This window comes from Micropterus dolomieu, linkage group LG12 (genome assembly GCF_021292245.1).
Source record: "Micropterus dolomieu isolate WLL.071019.BEF.003 ecotype Adirondacks linkage group LG12, ASM2129224v1, whole genome shotgun sequence".
NCBI classification, from domain to species: Eukaryota; Metazoa; Chordata; class Actinopteri; order Centrarchiformes; family Centrarchidae; genus Micropterus; species Micropterus dolomieu.
This window is the reverse complement of record NC_060161.1, coordinates 38,912,435-38,925,129: the sequence shown is the minus strand read 5'-3', so window position 1 is coordinate 38,925,129 and position 12,695 is coordinate 38,912,435. Positions and strand designations below refer to the sequence as shown.

The 12,695-nt window shown below is 43.8% G+C and overlaps 2 protein-coding genes across 2 annotated transcripts in view; one reads left to right on the top strand and one right to left on the bottom strand.

The window, feature by feature from the left end:
- LOC123980179 (zinc finger protein 271-like) overlaps positions 1-12,695 on the bottom strand; it is a 342,908-nt gene that overhangs the window by 28,292 nt on the left and 301,921 nt on the right. The window contains exon 3 of the mRNA XM_046064436.1: positions 923-1,725. Coding sequence (XP_045920392.1) covers positions 923-1,725 — 803 coding nt within the window. The remainder of the gene's footprint in view (positions 1-922; positions 1,726-12,695) is intronic.
- The window catches only part of LOC123980183 (zinc finger protein 850-like), a 104,647-nt gene that overhangs the window by 82,876 nt on the left and 9,076 nt on the right, over positions 1-12,695 (top strand). The gene's annotated exons all lie outside the window — the stretch shown is intronic.

Sequence of the window (12,695 nt, the reverse complement as noted above, 5' to 3'; positions counted from 1 at the left end):
GTGTATGTTATCATACAGGCAGTCCAGGTGCAGGGTCGGGTGGTGGGCCAAGAACACGTTGGGTTTGAGGGCACAGTCCCTGGAGAGTCTGATATTCACTCTGTGAATAGTGTGGGGGTGGAAGTCTCTCCTGTGCAGCAGCGTGGATATGACTATCTTGCTGGTAGGGAAATTGGTGGAGGCTTGCTCAAGACTCTTCCTCAGAGAGTCTGCCAGTCTGTCCTGCTGGGACCTGAAGTCGTTGGTGCCTGTATGGATGATGATTGCTAGGTGAGCCTAGCTCAGGCACTGGTAACAGCTCCAGGGCTCTCCTGGTGTTGGGGCACCAGATCTTCTCCGTTCTGTGCCTTGGGAATAAGGTCTTTTCATCCAGGAACTTTCCATTAGAGTCCATGAGGAGGATAATGTCAGCCCTTCTGCCTGTGTGTGTTTGTTCAGACTCAGCTGTCGGGTCTGGATGTGGAGCTGTGGTGGTGGTTTCAGATCTGGAGCTCCTAGCTGGAGGCTGGCTAGAGGCCGGGCCTTGGACAGGTGCGGGGGTGTGACTGGTGTCTTGGCTTGGGATGTTTGTATGGAGGCAGCTGGTTGGTACAGGGGGGGGATTAGAGTCTGCACCAGGATGTGTGAGAGGGGGAGGGGTCCTCGAGGAAAGGGCTGCGTTGTCCTTCAGCAGGTGTAGTGGGAGTTTGGCTGGATGTGAGGGCTATCGCGACTCAGCGTCCTGCAACTTTCTCGCTCGAGTTAAAAATGTTCAGCTCATGCAAAGGCCAGCATGCGCTTTCCAGCTCTTTCCAAATCAAACTTCCTCAGCTGTCATCACATGACATGTCCAACACAGTCGCTTGTATTCAGGGCAGGAGGAAACGGCTAGCTTGGCTCTGTGAAAACTGTCACTCTGATGCTTTGTGAATGGATTTGTGTCTTCTAAGGTTTCTCCTGTCGGTATAAGATTTGTCACACTGGTCACAGCTGTACGGTTTCTCTCCAGTGTGAACACGTTGGTGGATTTTTAGGTGAGCTGATTGAGTGAAAGTTTTTCCACACTGTTCACACCAGTGCGGTTTCTCTCCAGTGTGAACACGTTGATGCATTTGTAAGTTACCTGATGTAGTGAAGGTTTTTCCACACTGGTCACAGCTGAACGGTTTCTCTCCAGTGTGAACACGTTGGTGGCTTTTTAGGCTACTTGACACAGCGAAAGTTTTCCCACACTGTTCACACCAGTACGGTTTCTCTCCAGTGTGAACACGTCGGTGGATTTTTAGGGCAATAGATTGAGCGAATGCTTTTCCACACTGTTCACACCTATGAGGTTTCTCTCCAGTGTGAACACGTTGATGGCTTTTTAGGGCAATTGATTGAGCGAATGCTTTTCCACACTGTTCACACCAGTACGGTTTCTCTCCAGTGTGAACACGTTGGTGACTTTTTAGGTCACTTGATCCAGTGAAAGTTTTCCCACACTGGTCACAGCTGTACGGTTTCTCTCCAGTGTGAACACGTTGGTGCATGTGTAAGTTACCTGCTATAGTGAAAGTTTTCCCACACTGGTCACAGCTGTAGGGTTTCTCTCCAGTGTGAACACGGTGGTGGAGTTTTAGGGCACCTGATCGAGCGAATGTTTTTCCACACTGTTCACACCAGTACGGTTTCTCTCCAGTGTGAACACGTTGGTGGATTTTAAGGTCACATGATCTAGTGAAAGTTTTCCCACACTGGTCACAGCTGTACAGTTTCTCTCCAGTGTGAACTCTCTGATGAATCTTCAAATATCCAGATGTTGTGAAGGATTTGTCATAGTGCTCTGTCTATATCAACAGAGAGAAACACAGTAAGTGAGATGTCATGGTGGAGCGAACTCCACCATAAATGACATTAAGGCACATCTTTGAAATCACATACTCACTATGTGGTACAGTAGGTTAGTATGTACTGTCTATTACATACTCAGTCTGTACTGCATACTAAATAAAAGATCAATATGCTATTACCATGTATGCCCGATTGTTCACATAGAAGGTCAAAGATAAACACATTTCATATTGCAGGTATACAGAGCCTATGTTAAAAACCCTTTCCATGCCTTTCAGTTAGAGATATTGTGAGTGTGGAAATAGTTTTGGTTTTAATGTGACGTCTGAGCTGTGCCAACCGACAATTAAGCAAATTGTGTAAAGGTCAGTTTTTTTCACATTTCAGCTGAATTATTTTGAAAGCATTGCAGGAAATGCACAAAGAGATTAGTTGCCAGAAATTGGCAGAATTGCGAGTTGGAAGTCAAATACGAAAATAAGTCATAAACGCAACACTTTTGTTTTTGCCCCCATTCATCATGAGCTGAACTCAAAGATCTAAGACTTTCTCTATGTACACAAAAGGCCTATTTCTCTCAAATATTGTTCACAAATCTGTGTAAGTGAACACTTTGCTGAGATAATCCATCCACCTCATATGAAGATGTTGATCAGACAGCATGGTATTGCACAGGGGTGCCTTAGGCTGGCCACAATAAAAGGCCACTCCAAAATGTGCAGTATATATTTAGCTGACGCTTTTATCCAACGTTTAGTATATATCAGAGGTTGCACGAGCAACTTTGGGGTTAAGTGTCTTGCTCAGGGACACATAGGCGGATGTCTCACAGTGGACTTGAACCCGGGTCTCTCACACCAAAGGCATGTGCATTATCCACTGGTCCATCACCAGCCGGAGGCACTGCAGGGAGTTGAACCCAGGATGTCCTGTTTACGAGACCGGCACTTTAACCACTGAGAGCGAGAGAGCGGTTAAAAGATACTTAAAAAAGGAAAAGTTAAAATTCTGATAATTCATTTCTTTATTAAACAGGAGTAAGTTAAAATGCACTATGATCTGCAGAACAGTAATCCATAGCTTTTTGGGTACAAGAGGACAAAGAGATAAATAGGATAAAAAGACGATTGGTTATTGGTCGTCCGCTGCTAACACCGCCTCTTTTATGTGAACGCGTTCACGGCTGGATTGGGAAACCCTGGGTTGACTCGCCGAGTTGATCACCAGCTTCGTAGTACAGCTTATCCAGATAGTTAGGGTTAGTTAAGCCAGATAATGAAAACATATCCTGGGTATGTTTAATTCGCTTCGTGGTACAGGCCCCTGTACACTGTTGCTAACGCCTCATTCAACCTGTGTACAGAACGTGTGGCTTACGTTCGTATATTACAATATTGGACTTGACTGAAGCTACATTGTGTCCGTGTTGTACTTTCCATTTCCCCTTTTACAGGGGCGTAACACATTGCTGAAAATGCAGAAAATGTTGAAGTTATTCCATTTTTTAAAACCCCAAACCTGTCTGTAGCCACCAGGTAAGCTCCTGTTACCAACTGGGGGCTTTAATCTATAAAATCTGGCTTCCAACAGGGGGCCTATTTTGACATCCTGTTAGATGAAGCACTTCAAAATTAGTAGATCTGAATTATAATAAACTTAATGTATACAACCCCCGCCTTCAAAGAATTAAAGAACATGTATAATTAGGCTATAATATTCCAAAAAAAAAACCACATCCACGAGATAAAGCTGTTTTCACGCACACATATATATAATGTTACTATATTAATCATCATTTCATATAATATACGATATAGCTGTCCACTAGTACAACATAAATTCCAGTTAAACAATACAGCGGTTTCTTTTCATGGGTTGTTTTCAGTCAGTAACTCCTTGTGCATGAAAATGGTCTCTAATCTATTAATGCTAAGTTCTAACTCAATGATCAATAATCATAACCATTAATGCAGAACAATGACTTCAACATCAAAAGTTTGCTGTAGCACCTCAGACTTTTTATATTATTCAGCCCCATCCAGGCTGCGATGAAAGTGACATTAACAAGCACACTGACTTTATGAAAAGTTGAGGAGGTTTCGATAAAAGGCATCTGATACAGCTAAATGGGCAGCTAGCCAAACCTTCCGTATCTGATCACTATTATCTTCTGTCTTAATGCTTCAGCTGCAGACGATCATCTGTCGCTGTTTTGTAACGAGCTGCACAAGTAGCCACAGAGCGACCTGACAGTAATATTACAAAGAGTTTAGTTTAGAGCTGCTCTGTCGGAAAAGTACAATTAGATATCTTTTGTTATGAAGCGCTTCATAAAAATAAACAATACATAGTGGCGGCTTTTGTTTTAGCTTTTTCGTAACAATCCGATCTTAGCTAAACAAGTTTTAATAACTACAGACAAAGCAGGTGGAAACATCGCTCTTCCACTTCTACCCTTCACCTGCTTCACTGCCTCGACCTCTCTGCTGTCTGCTGTGTGTGAGCTGAGCTCCGCCCCCCTCGGTCAAACACGCAGAGGAGAGGACAGAGCAGCGCGACTAACCTTCGGCCACATTTTCAGGATCTCCATGCTTTTCCCAAAACATTTGCAGGTCTGGAAAAAGACAATTCCATGACTTCTTTGGGTTTTTCATGACATGTTATATATCAGGGTCATTCTATAATTAGGGGTACATTTCAGAACAACAAAAAACGGAAATAAAACCAGAATACAATGATTTGCAAATCCTTTTCAACCTTTGTTCAATTGAATACACCACAAAGATATTTAATGTTCAAACTTTATGTTTTTTGCAAATACTCACGCTCTTTCAATTTGATTCCAGCAACACGTTCTAAAAAAGCTGGGACATGTTTACCGCTGTGTTACATCACCTTTCCTTTTAACGACACTCAATAAGCGTTTGGGAACTGAGGACGCTAATTGTTGAAGCTTTGTAGGTGGAATTCTTTCCCATTCTTGCTTGATGTAAAACTTCAGTTTCTCAGTAGTCCGGGGTCTCTGATGTCGTATTTGTACACCAACACTGTAATGTCTATTTAGAACAATAAAGCAACAGCCCCCTTTAAACTACTTCTGTAGGTTATTTTTCCAAAGTGCTTATAAGTTTTCTAAGTGGAGAATGTTCTGTAGGCTACATCATGAGCCAGATGTTCCTTCATTTACTTTAATCCATTACTAATAATTTTTATAAGGCTGGGTGTCTGACATTGGCAGCGTTATGTTGGACAGATTTGTGCTGCGGCGTTTATGAGACTGCAATCAAATACACTTTTAAATAGGCCTAGTAAAAAAATAAAAAATTTGTATGTGGCGGTCGGTGTCGATATTATGGGCCGCCACAAATAAGTGAATGTATAGGAAGCACTGCCGCTCTGTTGTTGCTGCTGCAGCGGGCTGAGTAACTGGGACCAGAGGGCTCTGTGGGCGTGACTGGCCGGCCGACACCGCCGACATTTGAGCACATTTTCAATTCGCCATCAACTTTCGTTGATTTCCCACCTCAAACCGCCCAAAATTGTATTTAGTGATGAATCAGCACGCTAAACATTCTGCCGTTTCTCTGTTAGTTTCCGCTGCATGAAAGCTTCTTTTTCGTGAGTATTCTTACAGTAGTCATGGCAGACAGTGGAAGCGGTACCGCCCCCAGCACTTCCTGTAGTGCATTGCAGTTAGAAATGAACAACCAGAAATGTTCTTAATAAGATTGCCATCTCTCCCTTAAATGGCATCTTTGTAACGATGAAATGTCACGTCGACGAATAATCGTTGATCACATCACTGTTATGGGAAGGCCAGCATACAGACCAAGAGTGAAAGTCACCAAACCAGTTGTGAAGCAAGTACAGGTGTGGCAGAGGGGGCGTCCTCTGCTCTTCAACACTGCTTTGACACAACAGACTGGGAGCAACAGTCCAAAAGCAAAGTTCTCACAATTCAGACTGCAAAGAAACTAAACCAGCTTCACAACTGGAAACAATTTGTTCAACCAACAAAGCATCAGACATATTTAGGACCAAACATTTCAAACACAGGAAAGTTAAGCTTGGCTGTTGAAAAACTAAAGACAAAACAAGAACCCACAAAGGAGTTCGCTCTGCCTCCCGGTCCTGAGGTGAACTTTCAAGACTCAGATCATCACACTACGCCCACCTCAGCTTCAGGACACAAGCACTCAGAACATTAGACCCAACTAGGGCCGGGCGATATCGACCAAGAAATCATATCCCGGTGTAATTAGGCTGAATGTTCGTACGTCGAAGCTAAATTTGAGATGTAGGATAAAATATCTGATCTTTTAAATCCTAAAATATAACTGAACCATTGTTTTTCTTTTTACAAACCATACCATCCATACTATGTGCCCTTCAAGGATTTGGTGTATTTTACGGGCCGCCGTGCCCCTGTTTAACAGCCCGTTATTCTTTTGATTGTGTGCATATAAAGCTGTGTGCGCTGTAGCTGGCCAGTTTTCAGGTAGTTGCTGTGAATTGTGAGGCTATTGTACTAAAAATGCGTAGTCACATTTCAGGATATTGCAGTATTCTAGCTAAAACACTGACTGTAAAATCCAACACATGGCCGTACTTCAGGTGTGTGCGTGTGGTTTGTAACTGTGGAGCACAATGGCCCGATAAACTGCCTGGTAAATTTCACCAGGGGGACGATACTGATTACTGAAGCTGGAAACTGCTACAGGCCCATATCAAAGCTGCCCCTTCTCAGTAAAGCAATTGAGAAAGTTGTCTTGAGACGACTCAGCAACTTTCTGGCAGCAAATTCAATCATCAATATTATTGTTTTATTAAGTTCCCTCCCTGTAGTTTGTTTAATTAACATTAAAGTCAAAGTCTCATTTTCAGCCACTAAACCACCCGATGACAGAATCGGACAGCAGCTGAGTTCCAGGTCAACATTTGCTGCAGCTGAAATTCCCCACGGTCGACTATTAATCACCTGATATGTTGTTAACCCTCCATGTACAAAAACCTCACGCCACAAGTTTATTTCCATCTGCAGCTGGCGTCATCAACAAGGCCCAGGACCCCCACTGACTCTCAGACTCTGCTCCCTGCAGTACTCACGAGTTTTTCTTTCAGCTTCCTCTCTTCAAGATGAAAACAGGAACCACGGAGACTCTTTGGAAATCAAACCACGTCAACACAAACCCTGGAGCGGGTTTTCAGGCTCTGATCTCTAACAACAGAATGAACGGATGATACACGGACCCTCGAGACTCTTCCTCGTGTCTTTAGTCTCGTGATGAAGTCATGAACACTGACCTGAACATCGGCGCTATCAGAGCACGAGGCTGCTGTTTGGCTCCTGCGGTCCGGGTTCTGGTTCTCCATCGTCCTGCAGGTCTCCGCTGTGACTGGTGGACCGTGTTGTCCTGGACCGAGTCTGGATTCTGGTCTCGGAGCTCTTCAGGCTGAGATACAGGAGCGCTGCGGGATCCCGCGGAGTGTTCTCGCGATGTCACGGCGTCTCGCCCCGCTCCTTAGTTACTGTCGCTAAGGCCGTTTAGAAACACGGCTCCTTGATTTCAGGCAGAAGATGAAGTTTAGTTAGTTGGTTTCCTGAAACCAGCTGATCATATTTGATGTGTATGAGGGAGTGTGCTTCACACAGAGCAGAGTTTTAATGAAGCGCTTGTTATTATCACATCAGAGGCTCATGAAAATATCCTGCTGAAGCTTTTTGTACAACAAAGACAGAAATAACTTCATGTGTTACATTTAATGTTGAATTTACAGGAAGGCAGAATCATTAAGAATTAGTCGTAGACAGCGTTTCACAAAGTTTCTAAAGTGTCCTCTAACTCAACAAGTCACTAAACTGCAGGATTGTTGAAGGGAGTCTGGGACTTTAGAAAAACACAAACAGAGAAACACAAACCTGATAGGCCTATAAATGTTTACATGTTGTTTAATTTGACCTGACAGTCACGTGTCTGTGATCACATTCGGGCCACAGATCTTCTGCTGGTTCCAGACTTTTATTGTGGAAGTTTGTCTTAAATGATGCACAAGACATGAAGAATATTTCCATTTGATGGAACTGTGCCTTTATTTTACCAGGCACATTAAATAACAGGTTCTTATTCAGACTAACGGCCTGGCAGGAGACAAAGGCCTCCTCTGAATGGATACTGGGATTAAATAAAACAGACAGAGGAGCTATAGAAAGTATCCTGACTGCAAACATCACTACACAGAGCCCAAAGGATGAGAAAGGACAGTACCACCCAGCCACAGTTGGTTCATCCTGCTGCTGTCTGGGTAGAGATCTGCTGTCGCAGCACCAGCTTCTTCCCCCAGACTGAAAGACTTTGTAGTTTCCAATACTTATGCATTTGACTCATAGCAGTTCAAAATAGTACTGTAGCAGCAGGACTGAGGGTCAGTGACCTTCTACGGAGAAGAGCAGTGATTGGTGTTTATGTAGGGACTGAACCCTTCTATAAAATTTGACCTCTCACCCCTTGTTTTGTTACCTCAAGATAGTACTGTAGCAGCAAGACAGATGGACAGTGACCTTTGGGGAGGGGTTCAACGGGGAGAGCAGTGATTGGTGGTTGTTTAGGGACTGTACCCTTATATGGGTTTGACCTTTTACTTTGCAGACTCTGACCCCTCTATGGTATCTAACAGATACTAAACATGTCCTATATAAGCTGTGTTTGATGTACAGAGAGACAGAGTGGTCATCAGGCTGGGTCTCTCTCCAAGCTGCTGCAGAGCTTCTAATTGATGCTGAACTCCTTGATGTAGTAAACTAATGATCAAGAACAGTGTCAAGCGGATTTCTTCTCAACACATCATCGCAGCCTTATTGTTCAGACACCACAACTTAAAAACTCAAACTCATCCTCAGCACTGCTCTGTGGAACAGGGTTTATTTCTGTTTAACATTCTGTGATTGTTGTGTACAGTTTATTATCTTATTATGTAGCAGACGGGAGTTACACACTACATTTTACTTTGCAGCCCTGCTGTAATGTGACAATCAGAAGAAAGTGTTAAATGAGAAGAAGTATATATTTGATACATGCAACACTGCGAATGGATCACTGAACGTCTCCTGATTGAGTTTGTAAATGCTTCTATTATCCTTTACCATATTTGTGCTGTGTGCAAGATGAATCATCTCCCCATTAACGTTGACCAGGGTCGGTCTGGCTGAACTGACAGCAGCTTCTCTAATCATGAAAGTAAATCGTTGAAGCACAAACAGCCAGCCTATAGAAATCTATTTACGCACGATCCATCAGGGGAGCTGCCGTATTGTTTAGAGGAGCCGAGCTCCCCAGTTGCACGCCGACTACAATCTTGACCATCAGATTCTCGCAACAGGAAATAACGTTACTCTTTTACTCATGGATTTGTTTTTCTGGTGCTGAAATGTTTCTCAGTGTTTATGAATCATTAAAAAAAAACAAACACTTAAAATATGATGTAACGCGCGTTACTTAGATGGTAACATGGTATAATATTACCAAGTGTTAGTAATGCGTTATATTACAGCAAAAACCAAAACATTACTGTAATTGTGTTACTTTTGTTACGCGTTACTCCCAACACTGGTAATAACCCCCAGTCATCTTAGCTCGAGCTGAGCTAAACATGTCACAACCTGTTGGGAGGGAGAACATTCAAGGAGAGCGTTTGTGAGGGATGTGAGGTGGGACAACACAAGGTGCTCAAAAGACTTCATAACCTCAGGGTCTGTGGTCGTTTAGTCCTGTCCTCCTTGTCCTTCCAGCAGTTGTTGTCCCTATGGAGAGGAAGGAGGAGATCAGGAGGTCCAGCCCTACTTGTGGCCATTGATGTTACTGGAACTGCTTCTTCTCTTAACCAGAGCAGAGTGTGTCAATACAGCCTCGTATCCATCACCATCTTTACTTTACAGTGTTCTTGGATCCCACTTTAAGGGCCTGTAGTCAGTCAGCCGACTGCAGGTGTGAAGCCATCTGCCCACTGACTCTCAGACTGTACTCTTACTGGTACTTTGTGCACAATACAAAGAACCAACAGAACCGTGTTGTTGTTGTTTGTCCCGTTTTAGACCAAAAACAAGTTTGACATCATGAAAGAGATTCAAGCACTCACTCCCAAAACAAGCAGCGGTGAAGTCAGAGTGAAGGTTAACAAGAAAGCCTCCTCACAGATCAAGAGCTGAAACCTGTTGTGGTGTCTGAACAATAAGGCTGCGATGATGTGTTGAGAAGAAACCCGCTTGACGCTGTTCTTGATCATTAGTTTATTACATCAAGGAGTTCAGCATGAATTAGAAGCTCTGCAGCAGCTTGGAGAGAGACCCAGCCTGACGACCACTCTGTACATCGAACACAGCTTATATAGGACATGTTTAGTATCTGTTAGACACCATATAAGGGTCTGAGTCTGCAAACTAAGGCTCCAATCCATATAAGGGCACAGTGCTATAGGATAAGTGTAAACATCTGTTAGACACCATATAAGGGTCTGAGTCTCCACATAACCACTGACCTCTACTCTCCCCTTTAAAGGTCACTAATCCTCTATCCAGCTGCTACAAACTGTTAAACTGTTATGCGTCTAATGCACATATATTATACACCACAGATACTATTTAGAGCTGAAACCTGCACGACGATCATTCAGAGAACAATAATGCAGGCAGACTGTTTGTCACTGAGAGAAACTCACCAACACACGAGCAAATATAATGACTCTGCTTCATTTTCACCATCATTGTTTGTTCTGCGCGCTCCCGACACAACACGGGCCGCACCGCGCATGCGCCGCGTGGGAAACTCAAGAACACAAGAGAAACGCTCGTGAGTTTTTCTTTCAGCTTCCTCTCTTCAAGATGAAAACAGGAACCACGGAGACACTTTGGAAATCAAACCACGTCAACACAAACCCTGGAGCGGGTTTTCAGGCTCTGATCTCTAACAACAGAATGAACGGATGATACACGGACCCTCGAGACTCTTCCTCGTGTCTTTAGTCTCGTGATGAAGTCATGAACACTGACCTGAACATCGGCGCTATCAGAGCACGAGGCTGCTGTTTGGCTCCTGCGGTCCGGGTTCTGGTTCTCCATCGTCCTGCAGGTCTCCGCTGTGGTGATGCGTCCTTCAGTATCCAGTCAGTTTTGTGAAGCGCGTGTCGAGGCTCGTGTTGGTGACGTATGAGGTGACGTCGAAGCCTCGCGAGCCCGCCATACCACGTGACTGACTCAGCAAATGGGTCGCGGGTTTGATGTGTGACTCTGAAGGAGCAGCAAAATACAGTGGACCCTCATTAACATTTTTTAATTTGATTTCTGATTTTGAACACAGTTAGATTGTCTTCAGGACATTTTTAGTTCAGCCAGAAGATTTTTTATTGACATTTTCTGTTTTCTGTAAGAATAAAACTGGGGCGTCTTACCGCATAATAATGTTCTAAAGCAGGTAAAATGACTCTGCGCTGTAAGCTGAAATTCAACAGGTCCAAAAGATGCAGTTACTTAAACCAACAGTGAGTAAGAAGTATAAATCTGGTATTACATTAGGAGACATGGACACAGTGACCACACCTGGTTTGGCATAAATAACACTAATTGGTTAAGGTATGAGGAACATTAGCGAGCTGCTAGGCTAACTTATGCAGTTTAAAATGGCGTTTGCTAAAGCTAATAATGGTGACTGCCAGTTACAGCAGTAATAACCTGCAGTCATGTTGACTTGAGCTGAACTAAACATGCCACGACCTGCTGAGAGGGAGTGAGAACACCACTGTAAAGAAAGGGGTGTGCTGGATTTATAACCAGAGAATCACTGAGAAATTTGAACAAACAAACAAGTTACAACAAACCGTCTTTGTCTTTGGAGGATTTATCAACAGAATAACAGAGAAGTATTACAACAGGAAATCATCTGGACCAGCGGTTCTGTCACGTAGGGCAGCATCTAACATCTGAGCCAGAGCAAAGAGATGCATCATCATTTAGACAGTCCAGGTTTCTGTGTTTGATTTGAGGTGGGACAACACAAGGTGCTCAAAAGACTTCATAACCACAGAGGTCAGGGTGACGGGTCTGTGGTCATTTAGTCCTGTCCCCCTTGTCCTTCCAGCAGTTGTTGTCCCCTGATAGAGCCTCTGCCTCCAGTGCTTCCTCCTGTGGCCCTTAAAAAGTACCCAATCTCCTGAGAGAGCAGTAGACAGGTTGGCTCATTGTCTCAGCATTTCTTCATCACAGGCTGTAGTGGTGGGTAGAGAGTGTCTGACTGGACCTCTTCCTGTCTGTGGCCTTCTGACAAATAGGATTTCTAATGAGCTCAGACCACATTTATTCCAAGTTCAACTTCTTGATTAATCGTCCAGCCCGACTTGTGGCCATTGATGTTACTGGAACTGCTTCTTCTCTTAACCAGAGCAGAGTGTGTCAATACAGCCTCGTATCCATCACCATCTTTACTTTACAGTGTTCTTGGATCCCACTTTAAGGGCCTGTAGTCAGTCAGCCGACTGCAGGTGTGAAGCCATCTGCCCAAATCCTTCCATTTCCAATCAGCAGATACAGCCAGTGCCACATGTGAGCAAAAATCCCCTTGAAACAGCTGAGATTGGGCAGGACAAACAGAATAAGCAGCAGCCTTGCTTGTCCAATAAACAGGCTGTAAGCACAGTGGCAGACACACTAGATGGCGCCAGAGCCCACTCAGACATAACTTAGTGCCTCCTGACTGTATTTCACCATTTGAAATGGAAACTGCAGTCTCGTAACTTTTAACCTCTCTGGATGTTCGGTCAGAACAATGCAAAAATAAATAATAAGATCGCATCCCATCAAGTTAATGGGACAGTTCTCTGCTTCACTGTGTGTTATT